We start from the raw sequence: 25,543 nt of genomic DNA on the forward strand, positions 1-25,543 counted from the left end.
CTAGCAACTTCACAATCTCATGCAACACAATCAGATACACGCACACACACACACACACACACACACACACACACACACATGCAGTAATTAGCCAGTGGTGAGACAGGTTTAGCAGCTCTGCCCACAAGCTTTAATTTACTAACATTCAATATGCTGCATTCCAACAATTAATGCTTTGCTCAACCGAGTCCAAAGTGCACCTCGAAGACCGACAGACATTCCTGATGTAGGTAATACATTATCTAAGGACAAAGTGCATTTTACATAAATTCTCCCCTGCAAAACTGCATTACATAATCATCTTACATCACAACTTTTTACATTTGGAAACACATTGACATGATGCACATTCATATTGTTCTGCAGTGAACATTAAGCTTTAAAAGTGAAGCTAGGGAGAAAACACATAGCTATATAACATTTTATACTTTAAATAAACTGTAGGCAGTATTTCTATAGAAATTTAGATAAAAAAAAATGTGACAACTAGCCCTCTATTTATGGTTTTAAATTGGGGGTTTATTTGGTTTATTTCTAAACGTGTACATGTAAAATATTGTATACAAAACTGGGCCTTCTTTGTCTCCTCACCGCTTCACGTCGTAACGCCGTTTCTGATTGGCTGCCGCGAAGACGACGGGAGCGCGCCCGAGTGACGTTCGAGTTTGGCGTGAAGAGGGAGGGATATAAACTTGAAGACCGGCTCGCGTGATCATTTGGGGGTCAAGTCTACACAGCATCACCAGAAACATCTCTCCAAGACCGACGTTTCAAAAGCAGAGAGAATCTGAAAATAACCCGCTACAACCAGCGACCGAGAGAAACGCAAGCGTAACGTTAAATCCAACATGAACGGGCAGATGAACGGTTTCCACAACTCCCTGATTGATGAAGACTGCTTTTTGTTCACGTCGGAGTCTGTCGGTGAAGGACACCCTGGTATGTATCATAACACGATTACGTTATAAATAAGATTTTAGTGTCACAAGGTCGCGCGGAAGGTAAACACAATCGGGCACGAGATCCCTCAGCTAGCACGTGCTAATAGCTGCAGGTAACTATTTTACATGTTTATACATAAAACACATGCGATTATAAAATTTTATTGCACTCTAATCATGCCAAGGGCAGGAAAAATGCCGTTATTGTTTAACGTACACTGACTTTGGTAAAGTGGGAGGTGACGTTATTTGTCTCTGGCCACGCGCGGCAGGAGTCACCGGATTTGAGGCCCAAAACTAATCTCGCGAATGTAGGCCGTGTACGCTTTAAAGGCTTATTCATCGTTTTAATTTCGCTTTTAATTTAACACATTTCTTAAATCGAACTAATAGTCTCAGTATATTGGCTTCTAATAATTCTGCCTACGTCTAATTGACGGCCGTGCGCGCGCATGGTAGCCATGTTATCGGCGGGCTCGCGGAACATGTGTTCATGTGCAATGCGGATTTGCTGCGTGTTGTTGTTCTGCCGGTTTGTCCGGTTGCGTATTTTACACGTCTAGATGAGCCTCTAACTCGATCCAGTCCAAGAATTATAACTCATCATTCCCCTTATTACTTTTATTGGTAATCTTTATTCAGTGGCCTATGAGATCAGCGAATATTAATGCCTGCGCGTGTCTGTACGAGCGCGTCATCACCGCGTGCTTCTGAAAGCGTTGCTAAATGTTTATTATCTATGCATTTTGTTCTCTCTATATATAAGCTGCTGTTTGTTTGACCTTTTTTAGGTCGTCCCTAGGCTATGACACCCCTACACGTGGTGTGAACGTCCCTTCTCGCTCAAGTGGCCGCGAGTATTGCGTCAGGCACCTCTTAGGCCTGAAATGTATAAAACGCGAAAGCAAACGCCTCCGGCTAGCGATGTTAAGCCGCACCGCGTTCATAAATATTAGGGGCGTTCACACCGCACGCGGGATTTAGTGCAGATTTCATATTTATTAATTGTTTGTGGTGCTTGTATATACAACTTCGCCTGACGTCATGTTACGTCTTTGACCATGGCTGCGCGCCTTTATCACTGCGTTTGATGCAGTACGTCAAATGAGTAACTTACGCAGTATTCACAAAGCCGGGTGCGAACTTTATCCTCATGACATAACATTACTGGATTCGCTCAGATTCACAAGCATGCATTGATGATTTGTAATTCCGTCATTATAGGACTGCATAAACGGAGTTGTCAGATTGGAAACAAATTAAGAAAATGGTAAAGAATGACTGTGCTATAGGTATCAAGAACAGCATTTGGGTTAAATTGTAGTTGTTTAAAACCAGTAGTCGGTAACTTGTCAATAGTTTTTTCCAGGAATATTTTTGTTACACACACCTCCATACATCACCTACGGATGAGAGGTTAGTTCTAAATCCGATTCGGTATGTGCTCAGATTTTAGATGTCAAGCACATCGGGTCAGATTTACTAAAAGCGGCCTTGGTTCCAGTTGTTTTTACCTGATTTTTAAAGTCTTTAGGAGTTATAAGCTATAAAGCCAAATAGATACTAGCTGAATCACAATGACAATCTTTGATTTAAGTTAAAAAAGTTGGACAAAAAGACAAAGGTGCAAGATTACCTACAGTCCCATGAACTATTTCAAGAGACATAATTGAAAACAATGATGGGAAAATGAAAGACTTCAGATTTTGTTTAAATGTATATTATGATTATTGCCACTCGCACCTTAATATTTAAGTAATAAGAATGTAAGGAAACTGACTGGATCGCAGTGCTTCATGGGAGTGGGTGGGTACTGAAGTGCTTTTTTTGGAGCTGGTAATGAAGTTTCTATATTAGTGGAAGCTTCTGTGCGGAATCATGGGTAATGTAGTTTTTCCACAAGAAGTTCCGTTAATAAACTTTAAAAAAAGAAGGCGGAGATAACAGGGGTTGATGGCCTCAAATAAAACAAGCCATCGATTAAGAACCTTGTAGCTCAGAATAGGTCTATAAATTGCTGATAAAAAGAAATTCATGTGGAGAAAATTAATGATTGTTATATTTCTTGCAGAACAACTGTTGCGCCGTTATGAGATGACAAATCAGGGCTCAGTTTTTCAAGGTTGTAAAAAGCATTCGCATGCTGGTGGTTTTAATTCACACATTTTTTTACATTTTTTTTTTTTTTTTTTAATAATTTCAAAAATCAGTTTTCAACGTTTTATGAATCAAAACATTTATTCATTTGTAACTGCAGATTAAAGATTTCCATGTCCCTCAGAGCTGCATTAACAGTGGGTAAATGTATCTATTCCACTTCGGATGCAGTTTCTGTGTTTCCTCTACATTGCAAAGATGAATTTTGTTGCTACTGATTTAATTTGTTTGGTAACAGCCCAAATGTCTTATTTTGCTAATTGTCTGATTAAATTGAACTCCAATTAAAAAAAAATTAAGTTTGAAAAATCATATATAAAAGTAAATATTAGCATTTTTATTTTTAAGTTTAATATAAAATAATTGTATTTGTAATTAATACTCCCTTTTTATTTTAAAATATAACAGTATAATCACACTTTATAATTTTTTCCATCATTTTATTTAAAAAGAAAAATCGAACTAAAACTAAATTTGTTTTGTATAACCACACTAAATATATTTATAACTCAATTTTACTTTTATTTTTTCTCTCCGGGCAAGTAACTTTTATACTCGGATAAGTAAATGACAAATTTACTTGTCCGAAGGACAACCACATGAGAATGCTTAATGTCAAGCCCTGCAGCATTACTGAAAAGAGAACTTTTGATTGGTCCTCAGGTGTTTACGGGGAGGGGCATTCTAGTTCTCGACCATTTGATAAAAATCTGTAACCGGATGAGTCATCAATATTTACATTTAAGCTGTAAACTAACATAGATTGCATCAAATCTAATGTGCATGTACTAAAAGCTGCAAAACTTGATTTTCATCAGCATTTTCATACCAACCACATATCAACCACTATCTTGGGGTGACAGTCAAAGAATCTTGTAAAGCAAGTTCAGTGACGCCAAATGTTTGGGAAACTGAGGGATGTTACAGTCACAACATCGCAAGGGTGCACTTTGTTCCGTGAGATCACATGTTTGAGTAAGTTGGCCAAGCATTTGTGCACTAGGGTTGTGACGGTGAGGAAATTTTCCCACCGGTTAATCGACGTGTGACAACACCGGTATTACCGTGGTGGTGGGGTCGTTTGAGTTTTTCCTCGAATTTGCGGCAATTCGGCATCAAACAGTTGTTTGTTTTTCCCACTTTCCTTTGCTTGTAAAAGCACCGTGCGCACTTTACTTTCACTTGGAGGGAAAATCACAGTTTAAATTAAAATAAAAACTAGCAAATACTATGGAACCAAATAAATGAGAAACGAATGTTAAAAAAAACTTCCAATATCACCTTAGATAAATGGCAGGTCAACAGGCTTTTCAAAATCCAAAATAATTTTTTAAACAGGCGCTTTTACATTTAGTTTTGAAGTTCTTGTGCCATCGTCTTGTCTGTCTCCCCTCACTCTTCTGTCAGTCACCTCGGCTCACTCTCCTCACGTGTTCAATGAAATCTGATCTGTGATGCGCCACTGTCGTTCGCTCGATGTGCTGCATTGAGCAGCCGTGTTCAGTTTTAATTGTAGTGTCTGTTCTCTAACTGAACTAAATGATTTTTATTACTATTAAAAAAAATCTAAATTACGGTGAGGGACGGTGCCGCGGTGGGCAAGTGAAGTAACTTAACACCGGTATCACCGCCAACACCGTCTATCGCAGCAAGCCTAGTGTGCACACTCGTAAAGTTTGTTTGTGGACCGGTTCACCGTATCATGTTTTTGTCATCCGTGGACTGACACCTGTACATGTGGTGTGACCTTTCCCCCTCTCGCTCCACTGCCCTCACTACTGCATCAGTGTGCTTTCTAATGAGCTCATTGCTGATGGTGTGGGGGAGGGTTAGCAGCCCTGCTGCAGCGGATTAGCTTGTCTTACCTCTGCCCTAAATATAGATGGTTACTCCAGGGGCAGTGGAGCGGCAGTTTGGGCATTCCTGCCTCCGCTAGAGAGGCTGTACTGCAGTGAGCTAATGTACTTCACCTGTTGTATGGAAATATAACAACGTCCTTGTCTATGGTTTTTAAACAATCTCTTTGCTCGCATGACGCTAGTAAGCACAATCGTGTAATGGCACTGTTGTCATCGAAGAGCTTTCAAAGTTTTTTTACATGCTGGAGATATAAAAGTTTATTATAGTAAACTAAAACCATAAAGACATTTTTGTACTTGAAATATTAACTAAAAATAAAATGTACAAAAACCTAAAATTGTATAATTTCCATGGCAAATTCAGTTCCCAAGTAAATATCTTTAATCTAGGTTTAACTTGATGTATTAAAATGAGTAACAAACAAAAACTAAGATGCCAAAAATAGAATTTTATTAATCTTTAAAATTAAAGTAGAAAAAATAAAAACTAATTTAAAATATTACTAAACTTTATAATAGTGTCTCAGTGATACTAAAACAACACCATTATAAAGTCATGTAAATTAATCTTGTCATAAAGTTCCTATGGTTCAACTTTTTCACGGTTTGGTTTGGATCACGGTTTTAGAGTCACTGTTTCAGTATGTTTAGGGAAAAACTATACTGTCAAATAAAAATAATGTAACTACAAGCAACAGCACAAATAAAAATACAATAGAGTAAAGATGCAAATAAAATCAGTGATTTTTCAGGTTTTTTTTAGATGGGTCTATAGCGTTAGTTTTTAGGTACAGAAATTGAATAAAGTAAATCAAATATAAAACAGCATTGCATATTTGACTGTATGAATTAAAGATGAATCTTTATTAAAGTTACAAAAGCGATTCAATCAAGAGCAGTGAGTGATTTCTTTGTTGCTGTTTGATTAATATTAAGAAAGTGCTGTCACTTTAAGAGAATGCACTAATACTGTACGTTCAGCTGGCGTTTCAAGACGTGCATTTTGACAATTTTTCTGTGAATTTGTCCATTCAAACACAATACTTCAGAGAGAGCTTCATATTTGCGCGCTTCTGATGAGTGCATGCACAAAGCTGCTCACTGCGCGAGCTTGCATCCTCTGGTTCTTAAATATTTATACTGGCAAAGTTTACATGAATTTAGTTTAAACCCCGATATCAACGTGTGCTGTTCAGGTCTCATGTATGTATAATATACAAATATAATGGTGTATAATGTATTCAAACATTTTTTTAAAAAGGGTCCATTGTTATAAATGTACACACACACACACAAGCTTGCCATTTTAAAATGTTTGAGTTAAGCAAATCCAAAATCCAGTTATGCTCTGATTGGCTGATTAAATAGTTACACCTCTCATTCCTCTGTTTCAGATAAGATTTGTGACCAGATCAGTGACGCTGTGTTGGACGCCCACCTCAAACAGGATCCTGATGCCAAAGTAGCATGTGGTGAGTGTCAAATTATGCTTTCCTGCACGCTTTTCTCCATGCTTGCAACTCAAATCTTTTTACTGTGCGCTGTAACCCCTATCAATCTGTCCTGGCAGAGACTGTTGCCAAGACTGGAATGATCTTACTGGCCGGTGAGATCACCTCTCGAGCTGCCGTGGACTATCAGAAGGTTGTAAGGGACACCATCAAGCACATTGGATACGATGACTCTTCCAAAGGTATAGCGGCACTAAATGTCAGGGGAAAGAGTGCTAGTATGCTACTCTTAGTGCCATAATACTTGCAGAACTTGCTGCATTGCATAATGTGTAATGGTTTATGGTTTTGTATTAGCTGCCTCCTTGAATTTAGGGTAGATTTAATCAGTCTTTTATTGTACTTCTAGGGTTTGACTACAAGACCTGCAATGTGCTTGTGGCTCTTGAGCAGCAGTCACCTGATATTGCTCAGGGGGTTCACCTTGACCGCAGTGAGGAAGATGTTGGAGCTGGAGACCAAGTAAGAGCTAGTTAACGACTTTCTTTGTTCATATGCCAGGATTTGAATTGGTTTATAAGGAGAATCAAGATCTTATCTTTAGTGGAATGACTGAGTACTTTGCTTCTTAGGGCTTAATGTTTGGTTATGCCACTGATGAGACAGAGGAGTGTATGCCTCTCACTATTGTCCTGGCCCACAAGCTGAATGCTAAAATGGCCGAACTGCGGCGTGACGGCACCCTGCCCTGGCTGCGACCTGATTCCAAGACCCAGGTGAGAATGTTGTTGGAATTCAGTAGGAAAATGCACATCCTTCAAAGGTTTGGGGTCAGTAAGAGGAATAAACTTGTCATAAAGCAATAAAGCATGTCAATCTACTAGAATGATTTCTGAAGGATAATGTGGCACTGAAGACTGGAGTAATTATACTGTAAATTCAGCTTTGCATCACAGGAATAAATTACACTTTTTAAAATATATCCACATAGAAAAGTTCTTTTAAATTGTAATATTTCACAGTATTACTGTATACTATTGATTAAATAAATGCACCCTTGGGTGAGCATCAGAGACCTTTCAAAAATATTTAAATCTCATTATTCCAAACCTTTGAATATTAGTGTATTATACTACTATACTAAGACTGCGATTGTGTGCCTGCATCTTGTAGAGATTATAACCATTCAGCTCAACTTCTGTTACTTCATTCTCTAGGTGACTGTCCAGTACAGACAGGACCGTGGGGCCATGATTCCCGTGCGCGTGCACACCATTGTAGTGTCTGTTCAGCATGATGAAGAAGTGTGTCTGGATGAGATGCGTGATGCTCTGAAGGAGAAGGTGGTGAAAGCTGTGGTGCCCAGCGTCTACCTGGATGATGACACAGTCTATCACCTGCAGCCCAGTGGACGCTTTGTCATCGGAGGCCCACAGGTTTTAAACTACAACAATAACACTGCTGTTTTCTTGGGTTTCCTGTGGGCATGGAAAAGTGGGAATCAATTGGTTTTTTGAATTGTTTAAAATCATTTATATCTGATTATAGTCTGATTTTGCAGTTAAAGTAATAGTTGTGGGAACTGAAGTGTATGTATTATGGGTTTGTCCGTTGTATTTTTATTTTTTTTTCCTCACTTTATATTTCCCCATATATGGTGGTAAGATTCTGAATTCTTCATGCTGTTTTTACAGGGAGATGCTGGTTTGACTGGCCGTAAGATTATCGTAGACACATACGGAGGCTGGGGCGCTCATGGAGGCGGCGCTTTCTCTGGGAAGGATTACACAAAAGTTGACCGTTCAGCTGCCTATGCAGCTCGCTGGGTGGCCAAGTCTCTGGTGAAGGCTGATCTGTGCAAGCGTGTACTGGTCCAGGTGAATATTTAGTAGTCTTTCACCATGTAATAGTGAAGGGAAAAGTACGCTCTTACCAATATACCCGTTTCCTCAGGTGGCTTACGCCATTGGAGTGGCCCACCCCTTGTCCATCTCCATCTTCCACTATGGAACCTCCCAGAGGAGCGAAAAGGAGCTTCTGGAGATTGTGAAGAAGAACTTTGACCTCCGCCCAGGGGTCATCGTCAGGTAAAGTGTGCTCCTCAGGGGCGGCCCAACCGCCACCTCTCGGTTTGATGGTTTCCCAGTCATCTTTTGCTGTCGCGTTTCCTGAGTTTGGTCTTTTGCTCAGTTAAAGTTAGAGAGGCTCATTGAGTGTGACTGAACGTCCTTCTTTGTGCGTGGCAATTGTCTTACTCTGTCTCCTGTGCAATTCCAGAGAGCTGGACCTGAAGAAGCCCATCTACCAGCGCACCGCAGCCTATGGCCACTTTGGCCGCGAGTCCTTCCCCTGGGAAGTTCCCAAAAAGCTTAAATACTAAATCTGTAACCCCCCCTCCTTTCCTCGGGCGGTAGGTGTACATTACAGAGAAACCTACTCAACCCGTTGGAGGGGGGAGATGTACCAAAACCCCTGACTCCTAACCTCACACCCGCTCCCAAAGGTAATTCCTCTCCAATGGCGTTCTCTCCGTACAACTTTACCTTCAACCCTGTTCTTTGCTGTATTGTTTTCGAAATATCTGTGGATGGTGGCTGTGTGGGTTATTTTTTTGTTTTGTTTTTTTACTTTATGCGCCCTCTTCTCTACCCATCTTTCTTCAGCCCTTCCTTCCTTACCTACTTGCTTGAAAGATCAAGTGACGGCACAAATGGGGGTCAAAGGTTGTTCTGTGATGCTATGCATTGCTGGCTGAAGCACTAACCCCTCGACTTTTTGTTTTACCAACTAAGAGAACCAATGCTTGCCATTTTCCAGGTCCACCGCTTTATGCGTACCATCGCGAATGGGATCAAAACCTCTCGTGAAATATCGAAAACCTGTCTTTAGTTGGATTCAACAAGAATGTGTTTAAGTTACATTGGAATTGCGAAATTAAGAAACTTTTTACACTCGTACTGTCGCCACGGTTCCGTCCTGGTCGCCGCAGTCCGCGTTGTTTTTATTTCTGACGTGTTACAGAGAAGTCAGAAGCTGCTACCAACTGTGATTTGTTCTGCGGGGCCGGCGACGCAACCGTTCCCCTTCGGTCTTGATGGCGATTCCAGGTGAAACCTCCTGGTAGCTGTTATGTGATGTTCTACTAGACCACGGCGGAGGCAAAGCACTCCCTCTCTGCACGCGGCGACAGCGGGCGTAGCTACAGAGAAGCCCTGCTCCCTTGCCAGTGCAGAGGGGCTGCCTCCGCCTCTTGAATCGCTCCATACTTGAAAACTCAACCTAATATTTGCTCGGTGATCCTCTTGAGCCTCGGTGTCAGTACAGAAAAGCCTGGGATCTCAAGGTGTGACTGCCTTTATTACTTTTTGTACGTGAACGGAATCGTTTTTAAAGACAATGAATACTTGTTTTCATTTGCTTGAACACCGTAGTCGTAGTGTATGTCCCGCGTGCCGGCTCTGTGGTCTTCCCTTGGTGTCCTACAGAAAGCTTTGGGCTCTTGCCACAGGCTGGCGCTGGTAGCTGTGACCATTGTTACTTTTTTATGCGAGTGAAGGCAGATAGATGAGACTGTCCATACGCACTCATGCACACATTTTACGTTAAGGACTCTCAGCGCTCCCGCAGACAGAAGCGAGTCTGGTCGGTGTTGTACAGAGAAACCGGCTTTGTTTACATGCTCTCTCTGTTGGGTACGTTTGGGTTGCGGTCTTTTATATAATGCTCATCTTCTGTTTTTATTTCGTACAAGATATTTTGTTTTAATTCCAGAGATTGGTGCGTCAGACTGGTTACTGAAAGAGTAGAAGTGCCTTTTTCTATTGTTTCTCTTCCTTCGTCACTCCTTCCTCTTCTCGCCTTCCCCCTTTGTTCACCTGCTCTCCTTTCCCCTGAGTTTCCTCTCATGATACATGTGAATCCACAGTGAACTCCTGAATTCCCTTCCTTTCAATGCTCCGTGATGGTTCTGTCCCCTATATCGGTGAAATGAATAAAAATTCTGACCCTTAAGACTCTTGTTTTATGGTATTTCACATTTGTCATATTCATTGGGTTTTTATTTCTTCCTCTTTCCCTCCTTGAAACATTTACAGCCCTTTCCGTGGTTGAGGTAAACAAAATCGGGCCTTCAGTATACGTTGCTTTTAAAGATGTTTAAACCACTTTACGCTTGGAACTCATACAAATTAAAATTGAGTAAATTTGTGTTTTTCTGCAAAACAACACTGCTATTCAAATGTTTGGGGTTGGTAGGTTTTTTTATCTACTCTCCATGACTGCGTTTTATCAAAAATACAGTAATCTTGTGAAATACTACAATTTAAAATAACTATTTAAGTTTATTTAAATATTTATTCCTGTGATTTTGTAAAGGTGAATTTTCAGCATCATTACTTCAGTCTTTAGTGTCCCATGATCCTTCAGAAATCATTCTAATACGCCGATTTGATGCTTATCAATGTCAAACTTTGTTGATGGCAGTTTTTGCTGCTGAATATTTGTGTAGTTGTTTTTTATTTTTTTTCCTGTATTCTTGGAAGAGAATGTTGTTGTTTTTTTTTTTCGTAACATTTATATAAATGTTTACTGTTAATTTAATGCCTCCTTGCTGAATAAAAGATCTTACACAAAATATAGAAATTTACTAACCCCAAACTTTTGAATAATAACAATCATAAAGATGGATCGTTGAAATTTGTGGAGCACATCAGCAGGGGTTTCTGTGAGTCCATACATGTAGTCTTGAAACTCAAAGATAAAAATAGCATGTTATTGGATACTTTAGGGGCTGCACTTCATTTCCATCAATATTCTGATGCCTTCTGAAAGAGTAGAAAAAAAATATCCATTTACTACACAGGACATATGTACTATAGTGTGTGTGTGTGTGTATATATATATATATATATATAATTTTTTTTTTTTCTCTCCAGGAGGGTTTGACTAAATATTTTAACATAAAACGGGTAAAAATTAACATGAGTGCTTAGAAATGCACTCTTAAAAATAAAGGTTCTTCAAGAGATGCCATAGAAGAACCATTTTTGGTTCCACAAAGTACCATTCAGTCAAAGGTTCTTTAAAGAGCCATCTTTTCCTTACCTTTTTATAATCTGAAGAACCGTCTTTCAACACAAAGAACAGAAAGGTTCTTTATGGAACCATTTAGACCAGGACTGAGTTTGGACAGCCCTGATTTAGAGACAGATTCTTCTATGGCAGGGGTGGGGAACGCTGATCCTGGAGGGCCGGTGGCCCTGCAGAGTTTAGCTCCAACCCTAATTAAACACGCCTGAACCAGCTAATCAAGATCTTCAGGATGCGGTTTAGGGGTGTTTTTTTTTTTTTTTTTTTTTTTTTTTTTTTTTTCTTCCCAGGGTTGGAGCTGAACTCTGCAGGAGATTGGCCCTCCAGGATCAACGTTCCCCACCCCTGTTCTATGGCATCATGAAGCACCTTTGTTTTTAAGAGTGTATGGGGAAAAAGTTATCTTGCAAATGTCAAACCATTGCAAAGTAATGACAGAACTGTGAAAGAAATTACAGAATTCCGGTTTGAGTGAACAAACACACCAATTCCATATTTGGTGATCCTTAGTCTAATATCTGCAGTGGGGAAAATAATTATTGATCCCCTGCTGATTTTGCAAGTTTGCCCACTTAAAAAAAAAAAAAAGGGGGTTATTTTAATGATGGGATTATTTGAACTGATAGAGACAGAATATCAGAAAAAAGCAGCATGCAAATGTTAAAAGATTTACATTTTAGTCAAAAGTATTTGATCCCCAAGCAAAACATGACTTAGTACTTGGAGGAGGTCCGACGTTTCTTTTAGCTGGTCACCAGGTTTGCACACATCTCAGGAGGGATTTTAGTCCACTCTTTACAGATCCTCTCGAAATCATTAAGGTTTCTTGGCTGTCTTTTGGAAACTCCCAACTTGCTCCACAGATTTTCTATAGGATTAAGGTCTGGAGACTGGCTAGGCCACTCCAGTTTCACAGACAAGGCTTAAGCCTAGACTAAAATGCAAGTTTTAGCTGTTTCAACTGAAATAAACTTGCACTGACTGATCTTAAAATATATTAGTGCCTTTGTTTTGTCTTTAGATGCAACCCAGTAATGTTTTCTTCTAAGCATGTTTATAAAAATTACTTAAATGTCCTAATTTGAGTATGGCCTGTGAAACCAGGCCTTAATGTGCTGCTTCTTGAGCCACTCCTTTGTTGCCTTGGCTTTATGTTTTGGGTCATGCTGGAAGACCCATCTTCAGTGTTCTGGCTGAGGGAAGGAGGTTCTCATCTATAGGGCTGGGTATAGAGTTCGATACCTTTCAGGCACCGACCGAATTGCCTCGATACCACAGAGTATCGAAAAACGTCTTGTCTTGTTCGGTACCAAATTTCGATACCTAAGGAGTTAATTTCAGTAACGACAGTGAGCCAATAAGCCTGCAGCACTAGATGTGTTTGACGCAGATTGATCAGTGTTTGACATCTGTGAGAGCCACTCGAAAGTGTACAGAGCAGTCCGCTCTTTATGAGCATTTTACCATTTGATTTGAGTAAATCTAGGTCATATATCCACGCAGAACTGTAAGGTATTCACGGCAACCGTCAAAATAAAAGTTCGGTTTAACTTGGAAGACACTGCAGCAGAAATGTATTAATATTGTTCAGCAGACAGAACTGCTACTACTAAAACTTTATATATATTTTTTTAGTAATGATCACACAACATTTCTTCCATGTTTTAATTTTAATAGTAAACCCCCTTTGTTTGCCAAAATAAACTTTGATTTTCAATCATTTAAAGATAAATTAATTTAATGTTTTATGCCTTCATTTGAAAACCAGATACAGAACACAGAATTTCTGAGGACAAATAAAACCTTTCATAAGGCTATTTTAAGAATAAGTTTAAGTTGTTTTTATGCATTCAAATAATTAGACATACTACACCAGAATTTAATAACAAAACATATGGTGAAAGAAAATAAAACACCCACTTATGAAAGTGGATGAATATTTTACATTTCTTGAAGTCTTTAACAAATTTGAATAAATGAATAGAAAGGATGATTCTGTCTGAGCTATGCGTTTTAAAACGAACACGCACTAGTGTAAACGTAGCCTCACAGATGTGTAAACTGAACTATTTGAACTTTATTAAAATTATTTGCACTGATTTATTGTGTTGGATATATGTTGTTCCTTTGTGCAGTGGCTCAGGAGATGAGGCTTTGAGTCTGTTTAAATGCCAACAGGCTAAAAAAAAATATATATTTTTTTGAGATAATGTAATCTTGTTCAAACTGATTTCATAAAATTGGTATCGGAAAAAGTATCGTTCAGGAACCGGTATCGAACTCAAGGTATCTGTATCGATATTGAACATTTTTTAACGATACCGAGCCCTACTCATCTAATATTTTACGGTACGTGGCCCCGTCCATTGGCCCTTCAATGCGGTGAAGTCCTGTACCCTTAGCAGAGAAACAGCCCCAAAGCATAATGTCTCCACCTCCGTGCTTGACTGTAGGGCGCTGCAGGATTTCAATCCATTGTGGTGTAGTGCGTTACCAATGTTTTGTTTGGTGACTGTGGTCCCAACTGCCTTGAGATCATTAACAAGCTCCTCCCGTGTAGTTCTGGGCTGATCCCTCACCTTTCTCATAATCATCCTTACCCCATGAGGTGAGATCTTGCACAGAGCTCCAGACCAAGGCAGACTGATGGTTATTTTGTATTTCTTCCATTTCCGAATAATCGCAAGCAACAGTTGTCTCCTTCTCACCAAGCTTCTTGCTGATGCCCTTTCCAGCCTTGTGCAGGGGGCCGTTTCATAAAACAAGTTTACCAAATAAGCCAGGCTTATTTCAGTTAGTCTGACTTATTGTCAGTTGGTTTGGTTCAAAATAACAGACTAACTGAAATAAGCCTGACTCATTTGGTAAACTTGTTTTATGAAACAGGCCCCAGGTCTACAATCTTGTCCCTGATGTCTTTTGACAGCTCTTTGGTCTTGCCCTTAGTGGAGAGGTTGGAATGGAAGATATAGATTCTATGGCCAGGTGTTTTTTTATTAGTACACAGCGAACTGAAATTAGGAGTATCTTCTTAAAGTGACAGGACTAATCTGTGTTCCACGTGTGCACATAACCAATCAGTGGGAGCCAAAACTCCTGCTGGTTGGTAGGGGGGTCAAATACTTATTTGACTTGCTAAAATGTAAATCTTTTTTTTCTGGATTTTTAGTTTGATATTCTGTCTCTATCAGTTCAAATAAACCCACGATAAAAATGATAAACCCTTCTTTTCTTTTTAAGTTGGCAAACTTACAAAATCAGCAGGGGATCAAATAATTATTTTCCCCACTGTACATATGTGTAGGATAAGTGTATTGAGCAGCGGAGCCTCACCTCACCACTGTGATCGTATTCAAGAGTTTTGTTCGTGAGAAGTCTCTATAAATTGTCGATGTGATATATACTGTTCTGACAGAAAAGCCTGAGTAATTTCCAAAGGTCAGCATTAGTGATCCCATCATTCCAGTCTCTCAGTGGTGTCAGAAAGGTTCAGGTAAGGAAACCACTATTTGACTGAGCTTTTGCTAAGGGCAAAATACCATAGGTTAGAAGACAATAAATGGCATGCCTGTATACACCCTAAGACTGTTCACAGTTGAAAGCAGTTTGTTTATTTATTCAAACATAAAGCAACGGTAACAGTAATGAAATAATAAAAGTGGGAAGTATATGTGACGTCATAAGAGGGTAAGACATCAACATGTCTTTGCACATAAAGGGCAAGAACAATGCTACGTGAGTCAAGATGATTCAAGAGAGGTGAAGAGCAATTTTCAAAAGCCAGAGGCAAAACGGATCCATTGCATTTTCAGGATATGACATCAACAGAGAAAAACATTCTTGTCTTTACTAGTGACTTTCACATTTAGGGTCAAGAAATATTGAGTCAACCATTTATTGTAGCTATTTTGCAGTTTATAAGCCTTGACAAAGTCAAGTGAACTAAACATTTAGTATGCCCTACAATAATATACCATAACAGTTTCAGATCAAATACTACAGGTGCCATACTATCATTTTTTTATGACAGTGGTGTCTAATACAAAGTGTAGGACCAATAACTAGTCGCTACAATATTTTAACCTGAACTATGGTTACTACAGAAAATATTTGCATAATGTACATTCTCTAATAAACACAAAAATGTGCTGTTTTTGTTTAAAAATGTACATTATCACTGATCAAATGTTTATGCACCCCCAATGTAATGATTCATATGCAAGATAATGTTGTAAATGAACTTTGAATTGACCTCACTGATGGCTTGTGCAAAGCACTGAAAAGACTGATAAAGTATCTTGAGATCAATGATGTTGCTTGAGCAACAGTATTTATTTTTGTTCAAATAATAGCTGCCCCAGCAAACATGTTTTTATATGAGTTTGTTCTATTTTATCTTGTTTGCTGAAGATATTATCCAAGCCTATGACTTTTTTAGCCTCAATTTCAACTCGAAAAGTAAATATAACCATGAAGATCCAGGAAAGGAAGAAAAATGTTGTGGCGTTGGTCCAGTAGGTCCATCAGCCTTTCATATAGGCTACATTGTTAATGCTGAGACACTGTTAAAACTTGCACAAATAACCTTTGACTCTGTTGTTGGAAGAAAACAAAAACAGTTTCAACATTCAAATCAAAAACTGGTCAATACATGCTGCGTTTTTGTGTTCAAATGTTAATGTTCAGAAGTTCATTTATATTTGAGATAAGGCACACTGAACATATATGAAAGAGGCTGCTGTCTGTGTGGATAAGGTTTAGAAAACTTGAATAAACTAGGTGTAATGACCCAAGGAAGGAGCAGCGAGTTATCCTATGGGTCAGAATTATGTTCAGTAAATAAAAAAATTATAAATTTATTAGCAATTGATTGACATTTGGCAAACTATATGTCGACATTTACCATGTATAGACAGCTGAAACAGATTATTCCCACACGTTCTTCTGACAGAAGGAAACTGCCTGTAAGAGTGAAATAAATTTATGCATAAAATTTCACATAAAGCATCCAGAACATAAGCTATAGGTGATTAGAAAACTAGAATGTCCATGCAAATTTATACACAAGGCTTTTTGGTGCACTTACCCCACAGTCGACAGCAGTCTGGAGGTCTCTGCAGCTGTAGAGTGGTCCGAGACTACAGGGGTCAGCAGCAATGACAGGCTCCTTCTCACCAGAAACACACAAATTTGCCTTCTATAGGGTCCAGAAAACAAAATTTAAACATTACAAATTATTGAAGGGATAATTCACCCAAAAATGAAAATCACCCCTTAATTTACTCACCCTCAAACCATCCTAGGTGAATGCCTTTCTTCTTTCAGACGAATACAATTGGAGTTATATTAAAAAATGTCCTGGCTTTTCCAAGCTTTATAATGGTAGTGAATGGTGGTTGAGATTTTGAAGCCCAAAAAGTGCATCCATTCTTCATAAAAAGTGCTCAACACGGCTCCAGGGGGTTAATAAAGGCCTTCTGAAGCTAATTGATGCGTTTGTGTAAAACAAATATACATATTTAAAACTTTATCATATCTCTAGCTTCCGCTAACTGTCATACGTGAGAGAGTGGCGTAGGCGTGGCATAAACTCCAGTGACAAGTCTCGCAAGAACCAAGCTTTGTTTACAGCAAAGAAAAACCAGTCTCCTTTTGGTTTAATTTTTTCTTTACAGAGATTATCATATCGTTTTGTACTTCCAATTCGTGACTGGTGTTTTGTTTTGCTCTCTCCTCTGCACCTCCGCGTACATTTTTTCTCACTAGAGCTTACGCTACGCCTACAACCTACAAACACATCAATAGATTCATTTCATAACCCCCTGAACCATGCAAAGTACTTTTTTTATGATGGATGGATGCACTTTTATGGGCTTCAAAATCTCGACCAACATTATAACGCTTGGAAGAGCCAGGACATTTTTAATATAACATAATAATTAATTAATTTTTAATATAATAAAAATTAAGTATCGGTGCGATTTACATAAAACTCAGAGACAATCATGCTGATCCGCGTCAACAGATTTCAGTGCCATGTGTAACACTATTGTGACTTCAGTACTTGAATTACACAGACGACAGCGATGCTAACGTTAGTAAAGCAACTACTGACAATGCAGCAGGGTTGGAAGGGAACCCTCTGCTGGAGGGCTGAGGTAGGCCTACTACATTAATAAGACTAAAAAGAAGGTAACAATTTTGTAAACAAAACAGGATGTCAATATCCTTCACTTTGAGCGTTGAGTTTGGTGCACAATTTATTCATGGACACCTAGCAAAGCCTTACCAATCTCATAGCACCATGCTAAACACCATTCAAATCACCTTAACAATCGCACAGCAATCCACCAATATTATATCAGTCGGTTCTGCATGAGTAAACAACAAAGGTGTGCTCACATTGTTCTTTGTTCAGTGAATTTTTTGCAGGAATTTTCTTTGGAATTCATGTGGTCTTGAATTTTTCATGAGGGCGAAAGATTTCCTCACGCAGATTTCACATGGGATTCAAGTTGGTCAAGCAAATTCACCAAGTTGACCAACAATGCCTCAAAACCTGCTTGGTTTGAAAGTAGCTGTGCTTCATAAATTGCTACACAATTGAAAATGGAGAACAGACCTTTTTTTTACATATCTATTGTGGATTTCACCTGCAAAAATTAACTGAACAATGGTACATGTGACCACACATTAACAAGAAACTGTAAACATCTAGTAGTTTCTACCTTACAAATGTCCAGCGCCCCCTGTCGTTTGCTCAGAAATACACTGAGCTGGTTCCCATGACGCTGCACAAAAGTCTCACACTAGATGAGATAAAGAAATTATAGTAAACTTACAAATTTAGTGCATTTAAAAGTCGGTCATTTAAAGGAGCAGACTGATATCTAACCTTTGGCATGGCACTGGGGTGAAGCTGGCAGAAGGTGTTCAGGAATGAAGCGGCCTGGAGCTCGGTGGCATTGGAGCGCAGATGCATATGTGTCAAAACTGCCAATGTAAGGCAGGAATCACAATCAGAAAGCACCTCAGCCGCTGTTAAAGAAAGAGAAAGGGATAAAAAACAGGATGGGAGGTATATTTGTTCACAGGGACAAAACAAAATCATATAACAGAAGTGTTAATTCAAAGGAAAAAAAAAATAGGCCAAAGTCTCTAACCATTAACGGGACGCTCCCGTATTTCACAAAGACGAAGCAGAGTGCATATGAAGTTAGGTGAAGTATTGTTCAGTAGCATGTCAACCAACAGCTGGATGTATTTTTCAACAATCTTATTGCACTGTGGCTGAATCAGAGGAGGAAACTCTCTGCACAAACTCTCCAGCAGGACGGTTATGATGCTCTGTAGAGTACAAAAATGACAAAACACTCGAAGTCAAGGTTTTTTCGAATTAAATATGAGACATTTAGGACTCCAACTCTGTATGTTTTGAATAGCATACGAACATACTCTTCCTGCCGTACAGTGTGCATACATGAAAGATGATCTATCTTTGAAAAAGTGTAGTGTATAAGAAGCACTATGTGTGACGTACAGTATTGATTTGGCCTTTTATTTCCATTGTGGAAAAAAATGAACCTAATTACAGCATCTGTTTTGACTCATAATTTGATCAGACTACGAAAACATAAGAGATTTTTAAACAAAATTGAATTAATGCAAAATAATCTATTTAATTTATTTAGAAGATGATTAGATTGTGTGATAGCAATGTAGCATATTTTGAAACATTAACACTTTTAGCTTACTAGTTAAATGAAATCTTTGGTGAAAAAGAAGTACACTTTAACATACTTTTTATGTAGTTATGTAAATAATATACTTTGAACGAATATACTTAAGTGCAGTATTAAAAATGTTCACCTATTTCAGCTTAAGTTTAGTTACTGCCTTAAAGTATTCTTCAACTTGGTTGTATGAGTCATTTCAACTTTTAATTCAAATTTAATTGAATCTCGTAAAACATGTTGACTTATGAGTTTTATGAGTTAAAGTAATGTTAAAATATGGGCATGACTTACTGATCATACTTTTTTTTTTAACTGTGCGAGCTGAATATAATGATGTTGGGCACTTAACTCAATTGCAATTACATGAAAATGTATTATAGTATAAATTCATATTAAATGCAATTAGCTAAACTTTAGAGTGCTCTTTTGATCCACTTAAGTAGGACTTAAGCACATCTTTAATGCCCGGTTTCACAGACAGGATTTAGACTAAGCCAGGATTAGGCCATAGTTCAATTAGGACTTTTGAGTAATTTTTATAAACATGCCTTTTTAAAAACATTACTGGTGTGCATCTTGAGACAAAACAAAGGCAGTGATATATTTAAAGATCAATCAATGCAAGTTTCTTTCAGCTGAAACCGCTCAGACTTGCATTTTAGTCTGGAACTAGGCTTAAGCCTAGTCTGTGAAACCAGGGGTATATGTAATAGCATAATTACTTCTATTGTATTGAAATATGGTTCAAATGTACTGCTGAAAGTACTGACCAAAATATACTCTCATTTCTACAAACTTGTCATGTACAGTATTTAAATTTATTTGTAATTTCACATTTGTCATGATTAAGTTGCAGTTTTAAATATATAAACTTTAAATGTAATATCTAAATAAAATATCAATATAAGTGTACTTCAAAGTATGACAAAAGACTGTAGAAATAATTATTTAAAATTTAAAGTAAAACATTTCATCTGGTATTACTACAAAGTGCACTTTTTAAAAGTGTACTTAAGTGTATTAAGAAACAGTCATGAAGGTGTACTCTAAGTACACTTAAGTCGCCTTTTATTTTATTAGTGCGATGTTATCTTTTAAAAGGATTTTTTTTTTACTTTTTAAGATTTAAAGTAGGACTACAAGTGCACATTCAATGCAATTAAGCAGACTTCTTTTTCTGAGCTCAGCCCATGTGTATTGTGATTTTTTTCACCTGAGTCCTCTCTCTGGGAAACAGATACTCAAGTGTGCTCACAATGTATGTGCAAACCGAGCACTGAATGGATGTCTCCATCTGTATTAGAGAGCAGAGAAACCTAGTCAGCTGTGTAGAACATGCAAACAATAACTTCTAAGCCACTTCCTCAAATGTTACCTTCATAGTTGGCACTGGTAGAGTTTTTGACATGTGATTAAACAATAGATCTCTAATCTTGGCACTGTCAAGTTTTCCACACATTCCAAGAAATGTACAGATGTCACTGGGTTGCTGAAGTGAAAGATTGAAGGGATTAGCAGTAAAATAAACAGCAGTGGTTCTCAACCAAATACGAATCGAAATAATACAATGTCCTATAGATCAAATGCATGTTTTAATCTAACTATATATACCGTACCATCATGCTGGTAATGAAGGTGATGGCCAAAGGAAGCATCTTTTCCACCTCAGTGTGGCAGATTTGAGTGAATTGGGCAGGCAACTCATCACACACTTGCTCAAGAGAAGCAGCTAATTTGGCCTTTAAAAAAAAAAGATTTATGATTGCATTGACATCACATAACAAAATTAATTTACAGTGGCTGCAAAAATGATTTGGACATGTTCTTGAAGTAGGAATGCTATTACAGATACATTTATCAAACCAAGTGGCATTCATTTTAAATAAAGTACAAGAGCAATTTTCATGCAAAACATTTCCTAAAAACCATAAAACGAATAATTTATACAGATTCTAGTTGTTTAACATAAGCGGATTATGTGAAATGTAATGAACTACATCTGTGCTACTCTGCTAGATTACCTGTGTGGTAAATGGGAGATTCATAAAATGTTTAAAAAACATTTTATTAACCAGTTGGTTAATAGTCATTGCAACAATGTCAGTATGTCAGGTGGTTTGATATTTTCTGTATAATGTATAATGCTTAGGTGAGTCTTAAAGGAATATATAGGTTCAGTACAAGTAAAGCTCAATGAACAGCATTTGTGACATGATGTTGATAACCACAAAAAAAAAAAAAAAAAAAAAAAAAAAAAATATATATATATATATATATATATATATATTTCAGCGTGCCCCTCCTTCCCTTAAAAAAAAGCACAAAATCTGGGTTCAAATGAGGCACCTACAATGCAAGTGAATGATTTGAGTTCATACATTTTTACAAAATTACTCTTACAAAATCAGTAAAACAGTTAGGTTTCCTCTTAAGATTGGGTTGAAAAAAATGTTTATGTACTTTTTCTGTGTAAACTTATATACAATTTTACAACTTCAGGCCATGACAACACAACAACTGTAAAAATGACTAGAACAACTTAAGTTTAAGAAACAGAAGTAATTTTTTGGGGGGGTTTTTTATTTGATTTTATATTTAAAATTTAAACTACATTTAAACACTCCCAATCACTTTAATTGTAAGTTCCTTAACATAAACTCTTATTTTTTAAGAAAAGTCAGTTATTTGTGGTGATCGACATTATTCCACAAGTGCTGTCCATAGAGTTTAAAACTGAATAAGATAAAGCATCATGTTTAGACATTGTATATTGCACATCAATCTAATTGTAGATAAGGTAGATGTACTAGTGTAGAGTCTGTGAAGGACCATATCTCTGGTTGGTAAAGTGGACAGATGAGAAACATACACCAAATTCTTCAGGTTTATGAGTGAGAAGTTAAAAAAGTGACACCATGAAAAGATGCGAAACAATACACTTCTGCTTTTCAACACATCTTCCTTACATCTTTGATATCTTCTTTAAGACATGCCGAAAATCATGCAAATGTGAGATAATAGAAGTTGGAATTATGTTTAGACTGTCTTCCTCAAAAGCTTCGGCGGTGATTGTAAATTCACTAATGAATGCTGATTTTCAGTGTGTGTGTGTGTGTGTATGTGAGTGAGTGAGTGAGTGAGTGAGTGAGTGAGTGTGAGTGTGTGTGAGAGAGAGAGATCGTACCTGGAAGTCCCCATTGGAAAAGAGGTCCTTCAGAAGCTCAAAAATCTGAGTGCAGTCCTGACACATGTCACCTGTCTACAGAATACAATATATTATAGAATAGCCTACTTTCCATTGCTTTATGTGTAAGTTTTGTCTTATCAAAAGTTTACTCTTAAAGGTGTGGAAATAAAGAGAAGTGAAACTTGTGGTAATCTTAAAAGTTTGCGGATGGTGTATTTCAGGTGCTGTGTGAAGGGATTTGAGGATATGAAAATAACAACTTCTATTTTCTTTAATATACTGCATCTGTCTAGAAATAAGAATAATTCTGCATTTTCAATATGTGCAAATGACATTGTAGCATTATTATTTTGCTTAGCCAGGAGGTCATTTTTAAAAAAACAAATCTAAAGCAAGAACTCCAGTCCAGCCGGTTTGAAATGCAGACTCGCGGGATCTGTTTGTTTGATAAGTATGAAACAAAACAATATGCCAAGCATTTAGCATTCCTAAAACTCACCACATTGTCATCCGCACCCATCAGGACATTCGTCATGCCTGTTGTATCAACAGATCGTGTTTTGACTGTTAAAAATAAAATCATGTTTTTAAGAAACTCACTGAACTTACATGAAAGATGAAAACAAAAGTGCTGGAAAAGAAAAACAAAGTTTGTGTGGCAAAGAAATTACAGCATGACAATATAACTGAGTAATGTGTATAGATTTAAAAAACAAATTTACTGGTTGGGTAAAATCAGACAATAATTAATATAGCAATAATATCACATTATATTTCTTGTCACACAACATTCATATTGATAACTCAGTATCAAACTATCATTCTACATTAAACACACACACACACACACTGACACACACGTGTGTGTGTGTATTAACACAGAACATTTCATTTACCTGAGCCCAGAAGGGCAGTGAAAAAGAGAAACTCCAGTCTAAAGGCAGTCATGTCTTCAATCACCGAAGGTTGAGGGACTAATGTAAAATTCTCTAATTTGACCCTGTATATAGCGACAGGAAAGTTCAGCTCAAAGAGGAACTACCCTTTATATATGACGCCCCAAAAGCACAAGCCATGCAAGACAAGAGCCTTCACTGTGCAAATGAGAAAGCTGTGGGCCTACTGAACAAATAATGTTGCTTAATCACATTATTCGACAAATAAAGCCAAGTAAAGCCAATATTTGTCATATTTCCATTTGTAATTCTTTCTTAGGCATGCAGCTCCAGTTAAAAAGCTTATAGTCAGGTTAGAGATTCATTCAAACAAACGGTGGACAATAAAACGGGTGGAAAAAAAAAACTCATAGACTCGCTGTGATGGAGGGACCCGAGTCATTAATGGAGACCTGGGTCTGCTCTTTTTTGACCTGAGTATCTAACTAGCAACCATCCAAAGACAGCTTAGCAAATGCGCAACAACACATTAAAACTATACCTTAGAAACTACCTAGTAAGCCTTGGCAACTACCCACAACACCCTAGTAACATGGTGGTAAATCTTGCACAAGCACCACACACATTTTCTTGCAAAACAATATACCTTATAACAAAGCAGCTTTTGTAATAAAGTGAATATGTAACCAGCAGAAAGAACTGAAAAATACTTACACTCTTCTGCATGGCTGATGGTTTTCAGAGCAAACATTTCATGTTTAATTTATTTAGTGCATAAATTACTCACATTATGACAACAATGGGATGTTCTTAGGTCACATATTGTCACCGATATGTCTTTTATCATACTCACTTTAATATTACATTAAATGTTGGCATATCAGTTTTAATAATGATACTCTCACAATATAAATATTTTGAAGAATGTTGGCAATCAAACAGTTTTGTAGGCATTAGGGAAAAAAATACTATGGAAGTCAATGGCTAGCATCAACAGTTTGATTAAATTCTTACAAATATCTTCTTTTGTGTTCAATAGAAGAAAGAAACACAGGGTTGGGGGCAAATTATCCCTTTAATTGTCACATGATCCTTCAGAAATCATTCTAATATGCAGATTTGATGCTCAAGAAACATTTGTTATCATTTTGAAAAGTTATGCTGCTTAAAGTTTTGTGGAAACCATTATACTTTTAAGATTATTTAATGAATGGAAAGTTCAAAAGAACATTTATTTGATTTATTTGTAACATTATAAATGTCTTTACTGTCACTTTAGATCAATTCACTGCATCCTTGCAGAACACAAGCAGCCTACTTTTTTTTTCCCTAAATGGATGGATGGATGGATGGATGGATGGCATCCTACTGACCATAGGATGAATGCTAATTCTACAAATAAACAATGCATTTGTCTACTTCAAATGTACTACCCTTCACTGCCTCAGACTCCTGAAGGGAACTCTTTTGACCAGCAGGGGGAATATTAGGCTCACTATATGCTCCAGTGTTTCTAAAGAAAAATGCAAGTTTGAAATGAAACCTTTAAGAAAGTTACTGCAAAACGCCACCTAGCAGATCCTCACATGATCTTGATGTCAATCCGCACATGCAAATACAGCAGGGATGCCCAAACCTGCTCCTGGAGAGCCACCGTCCTCACAGTTGAGATCCAATCCTAATTAAGCACCCCTGAACCAGCTAACCGCTAGACATTTCCAGGCAAGTGTGTTGGAGCTGATTGAAGCTAAACTCTGCAGGATGTTGGCCTTTCAGGAGCAGGATTGGACGCCTGTGATGTACAGCCACCCCCTCTTGTATAGGAAACTTGGACAGCCACTGACTAATTAGTGTATAGTCAAAGATCTTGCCATGTATTTTGAAGGGTACACAGTAAACATTGCTTTGGTAAATAAAACAAAGATTATAGGATTATGGTGAATTCTGGTAAAATGGGGCACTTTTTCGTTAAATTTGTAATTAAGTTTAAAAATAATTTGTGATTTTTTTTTTTTTTTTTTTTTTTTTTTTTTTTTGCTAACTTTAAGGTCCAGCTGCAATTATTTAATTTGAATTCAGTTCATAGTGTTATTTGGAAGGTAAACAATAAATATAAAAATATTGAGATTCATACAAATGTCTGGCAAAGTTGGCCATTTTATTTAAAATTGATCTGTTATCTTAATGGGAAATAATGAAAACACGCTTTTAACATTTATTTACAAATT

The 25,543-nt window shown here is 37.6% G+C and overlaps 2 protein-coding genes across 6 annotated transcripts; one reads left to right on the forward strand and one right to left on the reverse strand.

The window, feature by feature from the left end:
* Positions 1–660: 660 nt before the first annotated feature.
* LOC306865451 (S-adenosylmethionine synthase) lies at positions 661–11,037 on the forward strand (the record flags this gene model as incomplete). Of its 2 annotated transcripts, XM_079410050.1 has the most annotated exons (9): positions 661–939; positions 6,352–6,429; positions 6,528–6,650; positions 6,818–6,930; positions 7,041–7,184; positions 7,626–7,844; positions 8,103–8,285; positions 8,362–8,495; positions 8,686–11,037. In XM_079410050.1, exons 1-9 carry the CDS (start codon positions 849–851, stop codon positions 8,786–8,788), a joined length of 1,188 nt encoding a protein of 395 aa, XP_079266176.1. In that variant the 5' UTR covers positions 661–848. The 2 variants fall into 2 exon arrangements, with proteins under 2 accessions (XP_079266176.1, XP_079266177.1); XM_079410051.1 differs by lacking the exon at positions 8,686–11,037 and having other exon boundaries at positions 8,362–8,499.
* Positions 11,038–15,071: 4,034 nt separating this feature from the next.
* Positions 15,072–23,449, reverse strand: sftpba (surfactant protein Ba). 4 transcript variants are annotated; one of them, XM_079410582.1, is made up of 12 exons: positions 23,316–23,437; positions 22,919–22,983; positions 22,417–22,491; positions 20,849–20,971; positions 20,608–20,721; positions 20,446–20,526; positions 18,660–18,843; positions 18,392–18,534; positions 18,225–18,305; positions 16,583–16,693; positions 16,400–16,458; positions 15,072–16,089 (listed from the first exon to the last, which is right to left on the reverse strand). In XM_079410582.1, the coding sequence occupies exons 1-11, from the start codon at positions 23,365–23,367 to the stop codon at positions 16,423–16,425; spliced, it is 1,065 nt and encodes a 354-aa protein (XP_079266708.1). In that variant the 5' UTR covers positions 23,368–23,437; the 3' UTR covers positions 15,072–16,089; positions 16,400–16,422. The 4 variants fall into 4 exon arrangements, with proteins under 4 accessions (XP_079266708.1, XP_079266707.1, XP_079266709.1 ...); XM_079410581.1 differs by having other exon boundaries at positions 15,072–16,458; positions 23,316–23,449; XM_079410583.1 differs by having other exon boundaries at positions 15,072–16,458; positions 22,919–22,956; positions 23,316–23,419.
* Positions 23,450–25,543: the final 2,094 nt, after the last annotated feature.

Source organism: Barbus barbus (genome assembly GCF_936440315.1).
Source record: "Barbus barbus genome assembly, chromosome: 47".
Taxonomy (NCBI): Eukaryota; Metazoa; Chordata; class Actinopteri; order Cypriniformes; family Cyprinidae; genus Barbus; species Barbus barbus.